The 22,354-nt window shown below is 44.4% G+C and overlaps 1 protein-coding gene across 3 annotated transcripts in view; it reads right to left on the reverse strand.

Annotated features, from left to right (window-relative positions):
* Positions 1–1,604: 1,604 nt before the first annotated feature.
* HAO1 (hydroxyacid oxidase 1) overlaps positions 1,605–22,354 on the reverse strand; it is a 49,365-nt gene continuing 28,615 nt past the window's right edge. The window contains exons 4-8 of one of the 3 annotated variants that reach the window (XM_006015442.3): positions 17,820–17,995; positions 13,708–13,799; positions 6,813–6,971; positions 6,575–6,644; positions 1,605–2,828 (exon numbers count right to left, since the gene is read on the reverse strand). In XM_006015442.3, the coding sequence (XP_006015504.1) occupies positions 2,758–2,828; positions 6,575–6,644; positions 6,813–6,971; positions 13,708–13,799; positions 17,820–17,995 (568 nt within the window). In that variant the 3' untranslated portion in view covers positions 1,605–2,757. The remainder of the gene's footprint in view (positions 2,829–6,574; positions 6,645–6,812; positions 6,972–13,707; positions 13,800–17,819; positions 17,996–22,354) is intronic. The other 2 variants (XM_025202186.1, XM_025202189.1) reach the window with 2 other exon arrangements.

Genomic DNA, 22,354 nt, shown 5'->3' on the forward strand with positions numbered 1-22,354 from the left:
TCATAGCATGGGTCCTTCTTTGGACCTCTACCTTGGCTCGTGGGAGATTTTGTTTTTGCTTGAAGTTTATGTAATTCTTCCAAACACTTTTGATTGATCAACTTTTGGATCTCCTGGTTATTCTCATCAAACCAGTCTTGATGTTTCCTGGTAGAGGATACAACTGTCTTTTCACAGGGGTCAATGCCAGAGGTCTTGAAGGCACCCTAAGTGTTGCCACATCATCCATTGTTGTTGATTGGAATTTGTCATTTTTCATTGAGGCACTGATAGGGCTCCGACTAATGGATGAGGTCTCACTTGAGTCCTTCAACGTTAAACTTCTATCAGCATTGTATCTGCAGCAGTCATCATTTGGGAGAGCAGGTGAGTTGGTGATCATTGCAGCAGTTGTAAGCTCATAGCATAGCTTGGGTTATGTGGACATTTTTGCAATCCTGGACATGAACAATGCTGTAGTTAATCAGATGCCAGTGCTTAGATCACAGGTGTTGCCATGATGTCTTGTGCCTGTTTTTCTAGTGGAACAGGGTGTTGGTGATGGTGAGGTATTGTAAGACTACAAGCTACAAATCCTTCAAACAGTTCTTACTACAGTTGAAATACTCATGGAAGTAAAGCTTTACAAAGTCAAGTCATGAAAAACTAGGGCCCTCACATACCAATTTCACTGAAAGCATTGGGATTTTATATTTGAAGGGATTGCTTGCATGAGGAGGAGGTGTAAGAACTGACCTTTTAAAGCCCATTGAAGTTGATGGAAAATTTCCCAAGGATTTCACAGGCCTTTGTATGATGGCTTCCAAGTGTCAAATGCTACTCACATGAGAAGCCTCGCTGGCTTTGATAGGATTTGGTAAGTACAATAGGATTTATATGATATTACTTATAGTCCAGTTTGAAATATGATGGCCGGAGAGGAGAGATGTGTTATTATCTAAGGACTGTCTTCTGATCTGCCTGAGGGTTAAAAATTCCCTTTAAAGACCTCCACTAAAATAAAGACTTGCTGTTCCTAATGTTATTAAAGGAGAAATAAAGCGGGGAAAATATCCCTTCTGGGCCTCCTTACTTTATCATGAAGGGAAAAGAAGGGCCCAAATTTAATTTAACTTACATCCTGAACATACCGCCATTAACATTTTTGCACCACAGCTTCTCCATCTGTAAATTATAGGAATTATGAATCATACCCTCCATTTTTAATGTGCTGTAAGATCTGTGGCTGGCAACTGTTGTATAAATGATAGAGGGTGATGATGATGGTGATGATGATGATGAGGCAAAGTATGACACCTTAGGTTAAGCCAAATTTGTCCAAAATATAATCTCAAAACATTCTCAGCATTTTTAAGTGTAAATGTAACAAAAACTATAGCTGTAACAGTAGCAATATATATAACACGTAACAATATATATAACACAAAACACATATCAATATAATGTAACACAAAACTATAGCCATGTAAATCAGCCTAGGTTGATTGTAGTATTAGAGATACCTGAAGCCAAGATTCTTGACTGGTGTAAATTCAGGCATCTCTAATGACTACAATCAAGCTAAACCGATTTACATTGGCTATAGTTTTGTCTTATATTATATTGATATGTAATTTATATTTAATGGAAAAGAGCATTAGGTCAGTTAAAAAAAGACTTCCCAGATCCTGGTTTCCCATTCAGTTCCTTGCAACTAAAACCCCTCAAGGATACTTACACAGCTACAAGTCTACACTGTTTATACAGTGATGAAGCTGCTAGAGGAAATGATGCCATGTTGATAGGAAAGCAATATTTAATCTGGATGATCTGAAGTGTAGTTTCCATAAACAGTGAACAAGAGGTGTCCTTTGCATTTTAAACTTTTACATTTCAGGAGTTGTTTGCTATCAAAATATTTCTGTTTACAGTTTCAGTTTAACAGCTAAGTTACTTCCAGGCATGCAAGTTCGTATCTTAAAACTGTTCTTAGCATTTGTACACATATTTCAAAGTCAGGGCTTTCTGGGTAATGAGAAAATAACTACAGTTTGTGTACTAGTAGAGGAAGACAGTCCATGCCTGCAAACCTAAAGCCTACCGGATGGAAAGAGGTATCAACTTTTTCAAGAGTGTTCAGCTCTGAGAAAGAACTGCTTTGGGGTTTGGAGACCTCATGCAGTGTAACTAGGGAGACAGGTAAAAAGAGCACCAGCCCCAGGCACCAACTTTGAGAAAGTGTCAGAATGAAGCCCCCCTCCCCCAGAGCCTTTGCTGCATCTGGAACAGCCCTGTGCCCACTTCCCTGTGGCCATAGGAGATGAGCTGGAGAAACCCTGTGCTGCTTGACTGTAGGAGGTGGGTACTGGGGCACAGCAGAAGCAGACTTTTTTTGCCCAGTCATAGAAGCCAAGCATAAGCAGCCCTGTGTTACCTGGCCATTGGAATCAGGTGCAGGGACAAAGCAGGAGCAGTGGGGGGTGGGGGGGGGGCAGTCTTTGAGTCCCCAGGACAGGTAAGACCTTCCCTATGGCTGGGTGGCACAAGGCTGCTCCAGTCCAGCTTTTAGGGCCAGGCAGTGCAGAGCTGTTTCATATTCAACACAGGAATGCTTTCTACCACTACCCCCACCCTCCAAAATTTTGCCCAGGGCACCAAAATTCATAGCGAGACCTCTGCTCTTGTTAATGTCTGACCAAAGTACTTCTCACAGAAATAGTCCCATATAAATGAAGGGAACTGCATTCTAGCCAGTGGGTAAAGAAATCATCTTCAATGTTAAATCTTGGCAACAGCAGCTGACACTGTCCGTACCAGCGTTCTGTCAATCTCTTTCACACTTCGACATCCTGGTGGAAAAATAAAAAATGTAACATAATTTTAGGGAATGTAGAATAACAGTTTGCATTTTTCCAGTCCCAGTTTTCTCATAAAGGTGGACATGGGTTACTGAGAGGAAGACATTGTTTTCATAGTAAAGGCGTAAAACTAGTACTCAGGAGAATAGCATTCAATTTCTGGCTCTGTCACAGACTTTCCACATAACCACAGGCAAATCCTCTTTGTAGCCTTTGATTCTAGAACACTGTGACAGGGGGCCATCCGGAGGCCAGTTACAGTACTAGCCCACCCACCTGTCTAGGGCAGTCCACCCTGAGTCGCCTACCATGCTTTGTAATAATACCTGATGTAAAATACAAGAGGCTGCCCATTGAAATGCTCCCATGCCTAGAGCGTTATACACGGCTCCAATCTCCCCTTTACTATGTCCCATGCCTTGCAGATGGCATCCAAAATCACTATCACTGTTACTCCCCTAGCCCCATTGCTGGGCCACACTTGGCCTCCAGCCCAAACTTGGCATCAGATGTCCAGAGACTTAACTTGGCCACTTGCCCCCTCACTGGGGCCTCATTCACTCATGTACCCTGGGCTCTATACCTCTCATTAGGCTTCTAGCCCCTTACATTCTACCCCTCACTGGGGCTGTGGAGCCTTATGCCCCTTAGGGCTCAGGCATCTGTCAACATACCTGGACACCACTCTCCTTCCAGCCTCTCACTAGCGCTCACTTGTTCAGGCCTCCCAGTAGGCCTTACTTGTTCAGGCCTTGGGCCTCAGGCCCTCCAGGCCTCCATATTGTTGCCCAAACCTGTTGCTTTTCTCTCAGGGTGTGCTCCCTTAGCCTTTCCCATCCATAGGGTCACCCGCAAGGCAGCGGGGGCTGAGGCTTTCTGGTCCCCCATACTTGCCATTCACTAGGGAGGCACTAGTGTAGAATGTCCTGGGGATTGCCCTGCCACCACAAGCCCTACCACACTATCTGCCCCAGTAGGGTATAGTTTGAGGTCATTCTCCAGAACCATGGCAGGCTTACCTGCCTTGGTCTTTCCTTGCCCCCATGGGCTCCTGGGTGTTCTCCTGGGGCTGCTTACTGCATTGCAACCTCCATCTCAAAGACTGTGCTCAGTCACTGGCCTATCTCTCTTAGACCCCCTTATAGGATACCTCCCCTCAGGAGGCTGGGCTTCAGCCTCTGTCATTGCAGTCTGCATGCTGGCTGACCCCTACCCTCTTTCAGCTATGAATCCCCCCCCACCACAAGGGGATCTTCAGCCCCTTCTAAGCCCTGACCCCACCTCCAGTCCATTCAGGGTGCCAGATGGTTCTCTGCAGCCCTGGCCTTCCCCTTGTGGTGGGCTCCTTCAGCCTTTCTGCCCTGGCTCCCTTACATTGGCTAGTCAAGAGGTCAGAAGGTCAGCCTGGCAGCCGCTGAACTCCCTACTCGAGAGGGGGCATCACCCCCCCCCACCCCTGGCCCCACCACACAAGCATCACTATCACTGTTACTCCCCTAGCCCCATTGCTGGGCCACACTTGGCCTCCAGCCCAAACTTGGCATCAGATGTCCAGAGACTTAACTTGGCCACTTGCCCCCTCACTGGGGCCTCATTCACTCATGTACCCTGGGCTCTATACCTCTCATTAGGCTTCTAGCCCCTTACATTCTACCCCTCACTGGGGCTGTGGAGCCTTATGCCCCTTAGGGCTCAGGCATCTGTCAACATACCTGGACACCACTCTCCTTCCAGCCTCTCACTAGCGCTCACTTGTTCAGGCCTCCCAGTAGGCCTTACTTGTTCAGGCCTTGGGCCTCAGGCCCTCCAGGCCTCCATATTGTTGCCCAAACCTGTTGCTTTTCTCTCAGGGTGTGCTCCCTTAGCCTTTCCCATCCATAGGGTCACCCGCAAGGCAGCGGGGGCTGAGGCTTTCTGGTCCCCCATACTTGCCATTCACTAGGGAGGCACTAGTGTAGAATGTCCTGGGGATTGCCCTGCCACCACAAGCCCTACCACACTATCTGCCCCAGTAGGGTATAGTTTGAGGTCATTCTCCAGAACCATGGCAGGCTTACCTGCCTTGGTCTTTCCTTGCCCCCATGGGCTCCTGGGTGTTCTCCTGGGGCTGCTTACTGCATTGCAACCTCCATCTCAAAGACTGTGCTCAGTCACTGGCCTATCTCTCTTAGACCCCCTTATAGGATACCTCCCCTCAGGAGGCTGGGCTTCAGCCTCTGTCATTGCAGTCTGCATGCTGGCTGACCCCTACCCTCTTTCAGCTATGAATCCCCCCCCACCACAAGGGGATCTTCAGCCCCTTCTAAGCCCTGACCCCACCTCCAGTCCATTCAGGGTGCCAGATGGTTCTCTGCAGCCCTGGCCTTCCCCTTGTGGTGGGCTCCTTCAGCCTTTCTGCCCTGGCTCCCTTACATTGGCTAGTCAAGAGGTCAGAAGGTCAGCCTGGCAGCCGCTGACCTCCCTACTCGAGAGGGGTCATCGCCCCCCCCCACCCTGGGCCCCACCATACAGTCATCACCCCAAGATGGGCTGGCCTAGAGCCCCAGAGATCTTGCATGAGGCCCATTCCTCAACTGGGCTCACCTGAGCCCCAGCCTCAGCCCTACCAGGTCTAATCAGGGGCTTGCCTAGCTGCTGTGCAGGTCCACAGCTCTAAGCCCCTTTCTAGGCTGGACCTTGCTCTCCCTAGGCCCATAACCTTCTCCCTGGGGCTTTGGACCCCACTGGGCCCCTAGGAACTTCTTCCATCCCCATAGTTCCTACCTGGAATCTCCAGATGTTCCTGGGAGCAGAGGAGCTCCAGCTAGGCAATGTTAACTTGGCAGCATCCCTGCAGCAGCTGCCACACACCTCCCCACTTAAAATCCTTCCAGGTAGGGGTAGGGGGTGCATCTTTCTGCTGCTTCCCTTGCAGGCACCTCTGTAGCCTGCAAAAGCCTTCATAGTGGCAAGCACCCCAATAGTTCTCCACCACAAACATACCATTCTGATGACTTAGCCTGATCTTCAGGAAGGGGAATTTCACCATGTGAATTTACTTGATTCCTGTATGGATCCCAAAGCTTGTGCTTGGTCTAGGGTGGATCTTTTAGGAATATATTCAGGCCTCATTCAAAGACTCCTGGTGATGGAGAATTTACTACCCGTCTCTGTGTGGTCTTTCAGTGGTAAATTATGTTCCCCGTTAAATACACACTGCTCCTTTCCACTTAGTTTCTCTGGGACTTGGTCCCTCATCAGAAAAACAGGATTACAGCACTCCCTTCATTGAATTCAACCCTGTTCAGTTCTCTTCCAAATAGTAACTTCAACAGAGCCACACAACTATAGGGGGCAGAAAGTATGCTTCACCTGATAAAGCAAGCTATCCTGATGGCCCAAAGCAGGATTCCTTAGGTCTACCAGGAGCATTTCAAAAGAGAACCTGTGAACCTTTGCTTGCTATGCAGTGCACCATATGCACAGATCCACCATGCCCCCTCCTCTTCCTAAGCCATAGACCATGTCTATTTCTTGGGCTCAAGTCAAGGGATAGGGTTACTGCTACATGGATGCTAAAATGCAGTTCCTGCAAATCTACTGTACTGAGAGAAAGTGAATATGTGTGGCACTTCCTTCTACATGTAAAGACAAAGAAATAATTGTATCCACAGTTCTCAAAATTCCTTTGAGATGAAAGCTGTGATAAAACAGTAAGCAGCAATAGTGATGTCAGGAAGTAAGTTTCTATGTCTCACCAGAAAGGGCCATTGCTAAATGGAGTTCTTCCTTCAGCATTTGAAGAACCTCCTTTGCTCCTTCTTCACCCTAGCAGATTAGAAGACAAAACACTGTAGAAGAATACCTAACTCAAGATTAAACCTTACCTAGCTTTTGAGTGCCTGACATCATTCCTTTAATATGCTTTTATATTACTTTTTGGGAATAATTGATGCATGCGCATTTTTAAAAGGCCAGTGAATTTTGCTGGATTACCTGATAAACCAAGCCCCAGATGATAGGTCTTCCAATGAACACAGCCTTAGCACCAAGAGCTAACGCCTTAAGAATATCTGTGCCTTTTCTTACACCACCATCAAGGAACACCTCCACCTTCCCCACCACAGCCTCCACAATTTCAGGCAACACATCAATCTAGAAAAGCAAGAACAGGAATGTAGCAAGTTCATTATTTGATTCTTGAACAAGCCAGCATATGTAGGACACAGGTTTAAAGATTTTAAGCACATGCACAGTTAAGGTGATTGTGGGACACATGAAACTGAATAATCATGCACATACAAAGATCATATTTTCAGGGTGATTTGCATATGCATGGTATGTAAATTCTTATTCATTTTGAATACAGACCCCACTACAGGAGGTCACTGTACATACACATAACAGAGAGTCCCTATCCTGAAAATTTTACTGTGAGGACCAATGGAAAACTTCCCATTTCTTCATAAACTGATGTTGCAATGAAAGAGAAATTCTTGCTAAAAAAAAAAATCAATTTTTGCAAAGAAAAATTTGGTTTTAATTGAAAACCAAAGCATTTTTATTTTTTCAACCAATATCTAAAACAATGTATGCATGTGTGCCTACATATTTTGTAAATGTTGATGGAATCCTTTTCAAACCCACTCCACTTACTATCTATCTAGCAAGATATATAGGAAGGCAGACAGACAAAAATGATTTCTAACTTATAAATGGGAACTGGGGCAAAGAGATTAAATAATTTGTCCAAAATCCTACAAGACATGTGCAGAAGAAACAGACCACTAGTACTCAGTTCCAGAGCAGTACATACTAACCACAAGACCTTCATTCCTATCATGCCTAAGTATACAAGATAAGCAGGAGACACAGTCATTGGGGAGCCAATTACTAAAGACGCTGAAATTACTCTGCCATAGGAGGACAAAAATGGATACAAATGTATGCCTTCTCAAACACGGATGTAATTCATTCCTTTTTAATGGATAAAAATGACTGGAGGTAGAAAGGAAAGAAGCTTTGAAAGTGCAGTTAGTGGTTAAATTTGGATTCAAATTTTCTTTAACTTTGGCTCTTGATATGAACACCCCTCCCCCCCTCCCTCCAGCTCCTCCCACCCCTTTTGGTTTGGTTTCTTTGCCAAACATGTTCTGGATCTACTTCCATACACAAACCACTCTTTCTACATCCTGACAAACTGCACCAATATAGGAGTGCTGTAATTACTAAGGTATGATGCAAGCCATAATTAAAACATATATTTCTTCAATGTGTAACTAGACACTAAAAATATTAATCAGGTTGGGTTCAAGTCGCATTTTGAGAATGCATCAGATTAAAGCAAATTATTATTTTTTGAAAATAGAAACACTTAAGTGTGTTCCAAGACAACTATTTATATTATGAAAATTGCATTATAAAATATATCCCACTTTTGCTATGAAGAGTACATACAGACATTCAGGGAAGTTAGAGGAAGGTTAGATTGAGTTAAAAATGGCCATCCAATATAAGGTAAGTTGGGAAGGGGGGCTGACAGGAGGGGTGGGGGGGCAAGTAAGGTCCATGGAGGTGGATTGCGGGGGATTGCGGGGCTAGTAGAGTCCACAGGAAAGATCATAGGGCAGGCAGGGTCTGCAGAGGGGTTTGGGGGTATGGGGAGGCTCCCCCCCGCAAACAGGCCAGGGGCAATTTTTATCCCCCTGGCCCCCACCACCCCTAAACAAACAACCCCCACTTCCCCTCTGGAAAATGTACCCTCCATCCCACCTGCCCCTCCCCCCACCTCCAACTTGCTTCAGTTGGCTCCTGGCACTGGCAAATGCCAGTAAAACTGGCACCAGGAGAAGCTTGCAGGATGAGGGAGTTTGGCAAGCTCAGCGGGGGAGGATGCCAACTAGTCCACAAGAGGTACGGTATTGTCCATGTGGGAGAGGGATTAAAAATAGCCCGGTACCATACAGGCAGGGGCCAGTGTCTGGGCTTTCCTAGCCTAGGAGCTATGCTGAGAAGTATACAGAAGTTCAATTAAATTGGTCTTGTCTAACCTAATCTAATTTAAGCTAATGGAGGTAGCAGTAACTTAGATCAGTTCAGCCATTTTAGACTGATCTAAACTTCCTGGAGTTCTATACAGTTCACACCTAGATCCCTAAGTTTAGTCAAAATAAGTGTAAGGTTCAGACCTGGGTGAAATAAGTTAAATCAAGTGGCCATTTTTAATGCCATCTAACCTCCTCCTATCCTCCCCAAATGTCTGTACCTAGCCATGGAGTCCAATGAACAGACCAGATGGTTCTACACAAAGAGCTTTAATGCTTTCTTCTCTGTGCTGAAATAGTAAAAAGAAATAATTTGTAACACTTCATTTTTCAGTAAATTTTCACCTCTATCACAGTTGACCAAACACAATTAGATTTTAAAATTCTTCAATGTACTTAATATTCAAAATTATTTATTAATTTCTTCATAATTTTTTCCTAAGTGTATATCATCTAGATAGACAGATTCATAGATTTCATAGACATTTGGGCTGGAAGGGACCCCGGAGGATCATTGAGTCCAGCCCCCTGCCCCAGGGGCAGGAAGTCAGCAGGGATCATAGGATCCCAGCAAGATAGGCATCCAAATGTGTCTTGAAGGCGTTCAAAGTGGGTGACTGAACTGCCTCCAGCGGCAATGTATTCCAAACCTCGGGGGCTTGGACAGTAAAAAAGGTCTTCCTTATGTCCAGCCTGAATCGATTGCAGCGGAGTTTGTGACCGTTCGATCTTGTCATCCCTTGGGGTGCTCTGGTGAACAGACATTCCCCCAGATCCTGATGAGCACCCCTGATAAACTTATAGGTGGCCACCATATCACCCTTGAGCCTGCACTTTTCCAGGCTGAAGAGTCCCAGGGCTCTCAGCCTCTCATCATAAGGTCTGTTTTCCTGACCTCTGATCATGCACATGGCTCTCCTCTGCACCCTCTCAAGTTTCTCCACATCCTTTTTGAATTGTGGAGACCAAAACTGGACTCAATATTCCAGCTGCAGCCTCTCCAAGGCCGAGTACAACAGGAAAATGACGTCCCGGGATTTGCTTGAGAAACATCTATGGATGCAAGCCAGGGTTTTGCTCACTATTTACTAGCTGCAGCATTACGCTGAAGGCTCATGTTCATCTTGTGGTCAATCATGACCCCCAAGTCCCTTTCGTCTGTAGTGCTAACCAGCGTAGCACTGCCAAGCCTATAAGCATGCTGCAGGTTTTTCCTCCCAAGGTGGAGAACCTTGCATTTTTTTGGTGTTGAACACCATCAGGTTCTCATCCGCCCATTTCCTGAGCCTGTCAAGATCTGCCTGGATCACCCTCCTGTCCTCAGGTGTGGTGGATGCTTTACCCCAGAGTTTGGTGTCGTCAGCAAACTTGACCAGTCCACTTCTGACACCAATGTCCACATCATTGATGAAGATGTTAAACAGTATAGGCCCTAGGATGGAGCCTTGAGGGACCCCACTGGTGACAGTGCACCAAGACGATTGACTTCCATCAACCACCACCCTCTGGGTCCTACTGCAGAGTCAATTCCCCAGACAGCGAATTGTGGTGAGGTTGAGGCCAAGAGGTGATCATGGGATACCAAATCAAAGGCTTTTTTAAAGTCAAGATATACAACATCAATCTCTTCCCCCTTGTCCAGGTGATAGGTCAACTGGTTGTAAAAGGAAATGAGATAGGTCAAGCAAGACCAACCCACAACAAACCCATGCTGGGTATCCCTCAGGATATTGCCTTCAGCTAGTCTGTTAAGGATGGCCTCTTTGATAATCTTTTCTAAGACCTTCCCACGATAGAAGTCAGGCTGATGGGCCAGTAGTTTTCCGGGTCAACTTTCCTCCCTTTCTTGAAGATAGGCATCACATTGGCCTTCTTCCAATCTTCAGGCACTTCACCAGAGCACCAGGAGTTCTCAAAGATCCATGCCGGGGCTGAGCTATGATGCTTGCCAGCTCCTTGAGTACCCTTGGGTGTAAACTGTCAGGGCCGGCTTACTTGGAGGTATCCAGCCTGTCAAGGTATTCCTTCATGATGTCAGCTTTGATGGAGGGTAAGGAATCTCCCTCACCCAGACCTCCCTGACCCACAGTGGGCAAGGGCATCCTGATAGATAGATAGATAGATAGATAGATAGATATGGTTTGATTAGGGGTGACTCTGCCTTGAGCAGGGAGCTGGACTACATGAACTTGTGAGGTCCCTTCCAGCCCTAATTTCCTAAGTTTTCAGAAGTACCTGCATGATTTAGGAACCTAAGTCCCATTTCCAAGAGAGAGATTTTCAAACGTGTCTTGTGATTTTGGATTCATAAAAAAAGGCTTTGGGCATGCTCCAGGAGTGGGAAGTGGGCACCAAGAGCTGCTTTAATTAAAGTGTCCTGAGCACCTCATGTATCAGCATCCCCGCACTTCAAAATAGTGGCAGGGGCACTTTATCTAAAGCTCACTGAACGAGCTTCAGAAAAAGCATCCCCGCCACCATTTTGAAGCACATACATGAGACAGAGGCTGGCTGGAGCATGGTAACTACTATGCTCTGACAGACTCAATTAATTGAGTCTGCTCTGACGTGCTGTAATTACAGCACATCGTAGCAGCCTCCGGGCTTGTGTACAGGCACCTTTTGTTTTCAGAAAGTGCTAAACAGCTTTTGAGAGTCAGGCCCTTTTCAAATTTGACACCTGGAAACTGAAGCAACCAAAATTACTAAACACAGGCCATGTACATGAAATGCTACTGTGCAATAGTGAACTGTGACATGACGCTACCGCACGTTAGCGTCACAAATAAAAACATGCGGGACATATAGTTATTTAGTACTCAGTTATGCAAGTGCTAAATGACCATGTAGTAACAACTGTGCAGTCCGCCACTCATGTAGACATGGCCACAGTTGAAGAGCTTGGCTTATGTCACTTTTGTAAATGGGAATCATGCACAAAAGTAATTGAGGAACTCTTGAAAATGTTGCTGGTATTTGCTGATATCAGCTTCTACAGATAAACTAGGTACCATGAACTAATAAACCTAAGTCACATGGTATTGTTTCTTCCCCACTGGAGAGATTTATGAGCTGAGCTACATGGAACAAATTTTGAATTTTACAGTCAGATATATAATGAGAAAAGTGCTTTCCACAAATAGACATGTAAGGCAATAAAGCCATTTTGACTGAATGTTTGCAAAAAGCAAATACCCTAAGGTCATAGTCAGAATTGCATTTAATTTAGGATTCAAACAAATATTCATAGAAACACTTTCTCACTATTTGTTCAGCTCCAGTTACTGAAATTAGCTGGTTGGAACAGGTGCTGTGTTCTGGTTACAGTCTTACCTGATTTGCATAAAGGTTGCTCTTCCTTACCTATAAGGGTAAGCCTCCTAGTGGGCCACCACTGCAGAATACCTTGCCACCAGCCCTTCCAATCACCAGTACTCCGTAGTCTGCCTGAGACACATGGCTAGGCTGGAGCCCAACACGACATGATTCTTCACTGGGTTTAACATCAAGGAAGTCAGTTGTAATCATAACTTGGCTCCATATTCTAACTAGTTTTGGGTTTTTTTCTGGAATACTAGCCAGTGTTATTGACAATGAGCTGGTCTGTTAACACCAGCAGGATCTGCAGGAAGGATGAAAGGTGAAAATTGGCAGGACTTCTAGTGAAAAAGAAAATGAAAAGGCTCATACCGGAAGGCTTTGGGGAAGGAAGGGATATTCCAGAGCAAATCTATTAAAGTAGAGCAGATCAAAGGTTTTCACGGAAAATAAGTGTTGATGACAAATAGTCTAGTCTTTTATTAGAACTGAAAATTATCCTAATTTTTTTTTATTTTGAAGTTCTTCATTAAAAACGGACATTTCAAAAAAAGTTATTAATTTGCATGACCAGAAGCCAGTGACCAAGGCATGCTCAGCAACAACCCTGCCCAAGAGCAACTAGGATGCAGCAGATGCATACCCAGTGGGTCCTGGGCAAGTTTCACAGCCTGTGGCTGAGCCTCCTTGCTGCCTTGGATATGACATTAGCAGAAACTAAACTAGCTCAAGTATGTCTACATTAGCTTCAGTCAGTGACACCCTAAACTGCAGCATAGAGTCATAGAAGATCACTACAGACCATGTCTCATGAGCAGAGGAGAGAAGGAAGGAGTTTGCTACAGCTCAGTTCTCAAGGAAAAGAGAACTCACTGCCAACAGCAAGTGGAGAGATTGGTGTTAATCTAGCTTCAGTTAGCTTGTCTCATCACAGTTCACCCAGCCAACACCACCACCTTCATTATTATATGTGACCCTGTCATACTCTTGATTATGGAATCTGTTTCCATAAGTCACTGGGCCATCTGGTCATGCGAGGTAAGGTGTGGAGGGTGTGAGCAACAGCTCCCTGTACAACCCAAACTTTCAATTATCCATAGGATCTTGAATGCCCAGGGCTATCCTTACTGCTTTTACTAAGCTTTTAAATGATCTAACCTGAAACAGCTCCTTTAGATGACTTTACCAGGCCCTACAGCCAGGGCAGGATGCCCAGGTAGTCAGAAGAGGCAGCCCACGTGTAAATCCTTCTGTGGTTTTCTGTTTGATTTCTTAGAAGAAAGAAATCCACACACTACACTCACCCTCACCAGTGAGAGGTGAGGGTTGCCTGGGAAAGCATGCAGGGATGTTCTGATTGCGTCAGAAGAAACTGGTCACTGTAGTTTAAAAAATACGGTGCACACATTTATACAGTCCCCTCCAGTAAACACATGTGCAAATAAAAAAAAAAGAAGCCAAAGATGCAATTAAATATTAATAAACAGATTTCTGAGAAACATTACTAAGTGGTTTCCTTCAATACTCACAGTTGCAGGCACTCCATCCAGTTGGCGTGCACCATGGTTTGACACAAGGATCCCATTTACACCATGCTTCACAGCTTCTTTAGCATCATCAGCTGCAAGAAACAATACTGGGCCTTTCAGGAATTGAAGATAATTAGGGCTGTCATTGCAGTAATTGTCACATCTGTGAAAATGTTCTCAGAGAATGAAATTCTATTCAGGACTTTGGCTTTTAAGAAGTGGTGGCTTGCCACAGAGTGTATAGAGTTAGTCATGGCCCCCATCTAAATAAAAGTTCATGTTGTTTCACCTGAATCATAGAAAAATATGGCTGGAAGCCGTCTCAGGAGATCATTCTGTCCAATCTCCTGCTCCAGGCAGAATTGTCCCTGTCTAAACCATTCCAGCCAATTATCTAACTCAGTGGTTTGCAAACTTCTTAGTCATGGAACCCTTTCACATCACTTCTTCCACGGGCCCCTACCCCCATCCTAAAGATTGCCATGGAGCCTGGGGACCCAGACTGGCCATGGCAGTGTACTGCCTCCCTGCCTCCTCTGCCATTACTCCCAATTTCTTTGCAGAACCACTGGTAACAACATATTGCAGAACCCCAAGGTTCCATGAAACACAGCTTGAAAACCATTAACCTTCTCTTAAAAATTTCAAAGGATAGAGATTTTACCACCTCTCTAGGATATCAGTTCCAAGACCTAATCCCCCTCATAGTTGGAAGTTCTTTGTAATATCCAACCTGAATTGCCCTTCATGTGAGTCCACTATACTCCTTGTCCTGTTGGTATTTGAAGGCCTTTATCCAATCTCTCCTCAGATCTCTCTTCTCCATAAACATTGGAAAGGATAAACTTATAGCTTAATTTGATCAGTTATTGGCCTCCTCTGACTGCCAGCCTGCCTTTTCCTCACTCTGATCTCCAATTTGCCATCAACAAGAAATCTTACTGCTGCGTGATGTAATATAGGCCAAAAGTATTAGTATGATTACAGTTATCATCTACACTTAATGTAAGAATTTTGCTATGTTCAGTTGGCTTTGAATTTATTACCAATCCTGCCAGAAGAAAAATAAATCCTTCTCTCACTTGGACACAAGCAGTCTCTGGGCCTCTCTACCCAGTGGATTGAACAAGCCCTATTGTTCCCATTCTGGGTGATTACAAGTTCAGACAAATGAATGCCAGTCTGGGAACTCTGATAAAATAATTTAAAAAGGAGTATTTTAAGAGGTTTGGTTGCAATATTTAAAATAGGATATTAAGAGCCCTCAGAAGGCAGGATATTTAAAATAGGATACTAAGAGCCCTCAGAATTGACTTCATGGCTCATTCTAATCTACCTGATTCCTTCTAAACTCTAACCTCCTGGTGGTTAGATCACTAGATTGGGGCTTAAAACAGAATTCACTGAGGCATGTCCAATTCAGCTGCTAAAGGGCCTGCCTCTAGGCCTGCCAAGAAATGCTCCAACCTTGACAATGCTGAGCAGCTTTGCACCAATCACATATAAGTTCTTGGAGGATTCATAAACTGGGCATTCCTCCACCTATCTCCAGTACTGGAACACGGGGTGGGCAAGCAGGGCACATGCCCCAGACATTGCTTAGGAGAGAAGGCACACCTCACCCTCATATTCCCCCACTTACCTTGTATTTCCAAGCTGCACATTGCAGTGGCTCAGGCAATATATGTCATGGAGTGCATCGATCTTAGTTTTGTAGAGCAGCAGTACAGTTCACTGCTGCTGGGGGGCAGAAATTGACCCCAATTTTGCTACCAAGATCAGCATGGGTTTCAGCAGCAAAAAATGGGGTGAAAGTTCCTCCCAGTGGTAGTGAAGTCCACTGCTCCCATAGAGAACTGCAGTTCCCAGGACACCTTGCTCTCCATGACACATACCGCCTGGCTGCTGCTTGCTAGTGATGGGAGGGGTGAGAGAGGGCTGTCCCAGATACATTCTTTCCCTGTCACACCCCCACCTATCTGGCCTACAGGATGTGAACCATTATCTCAGAACATTCCTTCTAGATCAGACCCCACACAAAAGACAGTGCAACTCCTCCTTATCCAAGAGGTCAGCAGCTAGAACACTCCTCCAGGATGTGGGAGAAATGGGTTCAGTTCCCACCCTCAGAGAATGTGCCTCAGCCACCATTTACAAAACTGTTCAGGGAAGAGTACTCTCAGCCCCTCCTGGTGAAGCTGTTCCACTCTCCATGGAATAATTAAATATTTACTGGGCTGGAGAGACCATGTGCCACTCTAGCCCAGTGGCTAGGACAGTTACCTGCTAAAGGGAATCCTGGCTTTCAAACTCTGTCCCACTGAACGTTTCAATATTGTGCAACTGTGCATGTCTGCAGGGGATCCTTTCAGGTGACTAATCTGTGCTGCTATTAATACCCAGGCTATCTAGGATAAAGCTGGATTGTGTGTGCCAGTTTCAGCTGTAGTCACCACCTCTTCAATGCAGCCTAGACATAGGTCTTGTGTACACTAGGCAACTTCTGCCACTGGAAGTGCTGTTGGTAGAACACATGTATGCCTGGGTGGCTGCTGCTGTCTCCACTTCATCAGTGCAAAGGACACCCTGGGGAGGCACAGCTTTTACAGGGGTCACAGGAGGTGCATTCATGTCGATGTGCATCTTGTGCTATCTGCTGGGTGGTGGTGGTGGAAGTTTTCTGTCAGTCAGAGAGCTACCAGGTCATAGTCTGAGATCAACAGCATTGCACTGGAGGAGAGACAGCAAAAGCATCATTGGACTCTCTGTCTTCTCTTCTCTGCCTGTATCATGGGAGTAATGATAACCATTACTTACCCTGCAGGAGCTATGTGAATCTTTCCTAACCAAAGTGATGGTTGTGTCACTGTCATTAATGGATTTACCCTGGCTTCTGGGAAGATATTCCCACTTTTCATCAGAGTGAATGAGATAAACATCACATTCGTTAAGTGCTACACCCTGCAAATGTTTCCTAACCCAAAAGTGTCACTCCATAAAAAAAAATAAATTTAAATCTCTCTTTCCCCACTGCTTTGTGTGATGGGTGCATAGGGTATAATATTGTAGGATCACACCCTCCTAGGGCCCAATCCTGAAAGTCAACTAGTATATCCAAGCCAGGATGACTGCAAACCTCAGTCGGCACCTTCAAAGCAAAATGCAAAACTGTTTTCATAATACAGACCAATCCCTGCTGACCCAGAGGAGGAGAGAACACACGTATGGTTCTGAGTACACTTCCTAATCTCAAGAGATGCTCTCATAGTACAATGAAGACCTTGTGAGATGGGTGCGTGAGATGAGTGCATGAGCTTGAGAGATCCAACATGACAGAGACAGTCTTCAGCCCCCATTGAACTCAACTGCAATTGAAGGGCATTTAGCACCTACGAAATGATGACTTCCGCTTCACAAACTCTCTTCATTTGACTGACTTTAGCCTTACTCCAGTATGCCATCCCTATTCAGCAACACACTGAAGCGTTGAATCTAATGACAATTAATTACTGTATTTTCTCACGTACTACACACCCCCACGTAAGAAATGCACCTTATTTTTGGAAGGCAGAAGATAAAAAGAAAGATTTTTCCAGAATCATGGCTGACTGCCTGCAGCCACTCACTTGTCCTCAACCAGCTCAATGACTTTGTCAGGCACAAGTACAGTGTTAACCCTCTCACAGATGCTAAGGAATTAGTAGCAAGTTTTGTCTGCCCAGCCAAAAACTACTGCCAATGTCTTAGCAGCTGTAAAAGTGTTAAAATTAGATTCTACTCCTGCTGTTTGCTGGGCCAGAGATAAGTAGCAGCCATTTTGGAGGTCACTAGAGTACAGTGTCTCCATATTTCCATTCCATCAGAGAAAAATCAGCTTCCCCACTTAAGACTGGGTTATGACAGTATTTTGAAAAACAGAAAAGCAAAATTATGCCCTCTCTGTATAGTCCTTGTACTTACTTATGTGGACAGATGCTCACCATTTATTTGTGGGGGGAAATCAGCACAAATAAAGCAACATCAAAGGTATTATTGGTATGGATTCGAATAAATGAAGTCTCATCTACTCTCATTAGAAGGTACAGCATAGCTTTCACGTCTGTGAACCTCACCTCGGAGGATGCCTTTAGCCACAATGGGTAGTGAAGTCAGTCCTCTCAGCCATTTAACATCCTTCCACTGGATGGATGGGTCAATGGCCTGTGCCACATACACAGCCAGACCACTGTTTTCTCCATAGCCTTTTTCAGAGGAAAAAGCCAAATCATTGGTTTCAAAATTTTTCATTCTAAAGTTGCAAAGAAGGGAAAGGAAAATTAACCTGAAAAATGAGCAGCATTAAAAATGCCCTCCATAAAGTACCAGCCCTGTCACAAGTTCCATGCCAGTAGCCCCCCTCACCTTGCAACTGTGCAGATCTTACAGCAGATTTGGGGCTTTATATTACACAGAAAAAGCAAGGGTACACAACCTAATATTTACAGCAAACTCACCAACTTCCTAGGCCACTTTCAGACTGTGGGGCTCCTTGTAGGCTGGATCCAGATGTGGCAGCAGTATGGTGAGCTGCTAACAGCAGTAGGGCAAGCAGCGGTAGCAGCTACAGGGGTTAATGCAGCCATCATTCACCTCTCACCCCCTGACATATGTCTCTAGCAAGGCTTCATGCCCCAGATTCCCCTATTTATCCCACCCCTGAATTCTCAACTCTTCTGGGAGCCCTGCAGGCCAGAAAACAGAGATTCATGGGCCAGATCCACCCAGGGCCATACTTTCGATTCCCTTGATTTACAATAATATTCAGTATTCAAAAACAAAACACATGGTCAGTCATGCATCTTGTAACTTGAAACAAAGGGATCCAAACTATTCTCTTTGGAGTCAGTAACAACCCTTTCCTCACCTGCAAGAGAACTAAGATCTGGCCCAAGTCCAAAGACTGAATCAGTATCAGAATCAGGAATTGAAGACATAAAGAATAAAGATATTCCATTGGTTATGGACCTATCTTAGGACTGCAATTCAAATGCCTGCTCTGCTACCGACTCCCTGTATAGTCTTAGACAATACCCTCTGTGCCTCAGTTCTCCATCTATGAAAAAGGGAGCAAGAACATTCCTTGCCTTCTGAGGATAAAGGAAAAATGCATTTCAGACTGTGAGGAAATCAGACATTATCATGGTTGAAGGTAGGTATGCATCAAAGACAGACAGATCCTTCTTCTCCTTCACCAGACCTGATCCTTTAACTCATAATCCAGAGCCCACTGATGTCAGTGTGAGAACCCTGAACTCATTGACATAAGTAATAAAACTCCTTTTGACTTTAATGCAGCCAGGCTTTCACCCATGGATCCAGCCTGTAGCTGTCTCCTGATTCATCCATGAACATGCCTGGTGTTAGCATGAAGCCAGAAGAATATAAAGAAAATTCACTCTGATACAACTTCCACAGGCCAGTTCACAGGTTTATCTCCTCACAGAAATTCACAAAAGACTCATCAACCTTAGCAGCAACTAATAGTTAGGATTTCTACTCCAACTGCCCTGTTTTCACTTGTACATGCGTTTCTGAATGGTTTATCTTTCAGACTGAAATTTTCCTCCTTGGTCACTGCCTGAAGGTGAATATTATTGGAAAGTTCAAATAAGTGAAGGTTCAGATATTTTCTGAGCAAAATGAAGAGGGATGGGAGGTGCACACGAACCCTGTGAGTTTTGTTAAGTTCTATGTGTTGCATAGGGGTCTATAAGGGCTCACAAACCCTTGAAAATTAAATTTGACCAACAGAATTAACAAAACTAGATGACATGGATTCTTTATAAAATATAAAACAAATTAAAAATTGCAGACATATTATATGTATTCTGGTAGCATCTTGACACTCCCCAGCTGGCCCATATCATGAAAGGTGTTGTATCTATACAAACTAAGAACCAGTCCCTGTCTTAAAGGTTGTAGAGTGCTAATAGAGAAAGTGAGAGAAGAAAACATATGATGGATAGGCAAAATGGCTTGCCCAAAGTCATATAGCAGGTCAGTAACAGAACCGTGATTAGAAATCAGGTCACATGTGCACCAAGTTACAGATCTAGCCATTGGCCAGCTCTGCTTCTTCAAAGTGTTGCTTATTCTGTGATAGCATGGCATTTCATTTTGCATTTGTGAAAAGACTGGGGAACTTTCATGTGAAAAAAAATGGTTGGTTTTACTTCTGCATCCAGATCAGGAACTGGCTGAGTTTGGCATAGGTTTAGACCTTTGCTCTGCTGTTCTAATCATAGCATTCAGAGAAAATGAGGAAGGAGCTGCCCGCATGCTCACTCCCCTGGTAGGCAAGATCCAGCTTCTCAGCTGTTGGTTTGTGGGGAGGCAGGGTGGATAGGAAAAAACAGGCCCATGGATAAGATTATATAAATAACTGTTGTTTTTCTTGGACTCTGAAATGCAGATCAACACTTGAATGAATGTTGCCTTACATAAATTTCTGCGCACAATGGCACCTTGTTGTTACTCTGAAACTTTGTTGAAAGTCTGAAGCCAAGAAAAAGTTATCACATAACTTAAGAGAGTACCACACTGGAGAATTTCACCTATGACTCTGAAACGAAAAAACAACATGAATGCCATTTCATAAAAAAATCTCAAGTATTCTATTTACATATTACTCCAGTATTAGAATTTTACATGGTTCATTCCATTAAAAGCAGATTTTCCTCAAGGTACTCCTGTGATTAGATTTCACAGTCCCAGAAATGTTCTACCAGCTCTAAGTGCATGGAGGTTCAAAGTGTTTCATAAGAAGCAAATGATAAATCAAGCAGGCAGAGATGTAAGAAAAGGATGGTTAGGGTGCACATTGAGTTACCACTGTTTCATGATGAGCACCTAATATTTAAGAGGTAGCAGTCCAAACAGCATGCATGACTGAGCCCCCTTGTCTACACGATGAACCAGGATAACTCCTGGAATAAATCTCAGTTTCTTCAACCCAAATCATCCCTGATTACACAAGATGGTGAACAAGCCAGATTAAGTATCAAGCTACTGGACGCTTATTTAACCAATTCTAAATTACAAACAAGTGAAGTTAATGGACCTATGCCAATTTGTACCGGCTGAGGTCCTGACCCCTTGTCAAATTAGTGTTAGTGTTAGAGACACATGTAGAATATTCTTGGAAACATGCATTTAGATACTTGAGCCCTGGGATAAAGGCGACCTGAAATGATTGCTGGAGTAACTCAGGAGGCTGCAGCTGTAGTGTATCATAGACTATAAAGGTTCTAAAATGAGGTGCAAGAATGGAAATAGGAGCATATAGAAGGGCAGAGAGAGGTAGACTTATGTTCAGCGAAATCTCAAGTCAAAGCTGTTGGAAATGTGGTACTATGCTTGGCAGAGAGGCACTTGGTGACCTTCCTGAGGGACAGATATGTCCCTTTTCCCATAATGTCTCCATTTCTCATAAGGGGAAATGGAAACATGGGGCATAACCCAGGCAGAGATGGCCTCAAAGGACTGTTTAACCAGAAAGTATGTCCCAGTAGGACTGGAAAATATGAGACACTTACATCAATGCAGTTGTTGGAGTAATGGCAAGAGAAGTTATGCTACACTGTGATTTTCATGTAACTCGTGAAGAAGCTGACACTTCAGTCTTTTTATGCATGTATATTAATGCAGTGCCTCTCTGTTAGATATTGCTCAGAATTCTTAATAAATGGTAATTATCTTCTATGATGCAAAGCACTCTTCTATTTTATAGAAGTGCAGGGAAATATGACCCTGCCTAAACGGGCTCATCCTTGAATCACATGGCATCTGAATGAGTATGAAAGAGGAATCAGTGTCTGTCACTTGATTCTGCATATTCACTCTCAAAGCAGAGTGGAGGTGACAGCTTTAATCAGTGCAAAACACCACACAGTACTAAAGCCTAGAGGGGACAGAGTCTATTCCACCTACTAGGGATGAAAGTGGACTTAGGCAACTACGTGCAGTTCTATTCTAGTCTGTTCAAGTCCTTGTTTGTGCAAAAGGTGTGCAAGTCCTCCTCCTCGTTGCTGTTTTGTGATTCAGTCTTAAGGGTCAAATAAATACAAAAGTAGATGTATTCATGGATTTCACGAATAAAATGAAACAGAATAGCGCTTAGGTGCTTAAGTCTACTTAGTGCTCAAGAGATGAAACAGTTTGGGTTATGGTTGCCAATGGATGGCTCCACCTACAGAATGAGTCCCGAGATACACAAATACATCACACAGATGAATGCCTTCATAAAGAAAAACTACTTACACAAATGTACTCAAACAAATAAACCCCTTCAGCTTCTCTCTCATACTGACAGCTTCATTCAGCCCAGCTACTGTACACACTGTCTTCTTCTTTATCACTACACTCAGCTAAGAAAGCCCAGCAGCCCCATGAAAGGGGGTTGTTCTCAAGCAGGCTCCTATAGCTGGCAAGGGCAAGGGAAGCATTGCAGAGGGAGCTTGCTCAACTCCTGGCATGGTAAATGGAAAAGAGGCATTTGTAATCGAGAAAAATGTCCTCCTCTCAGCAGGAGGAAACAGCCCAACAACAACAAACAACATTGCAGAGGGAGGCGAGGAGCATGCCCAAGGCGAATACGCCCTTTCCGGAG

The sequence above is a fragment of the Alligator sinensis genome, unplaced genomic scaffold (genome assembly GCF_000455745.1).
Source record: "Alligator sinensis unplaced genomic scaffold, ASM45574v1 scaffold140_1, whole genome shotgun sequence".
Lineage (NCBI taxonomy): Eukaryota > Metazoa > Chordata > Crocodylia > Alligatoridae > Alligator > Alligator sinensis.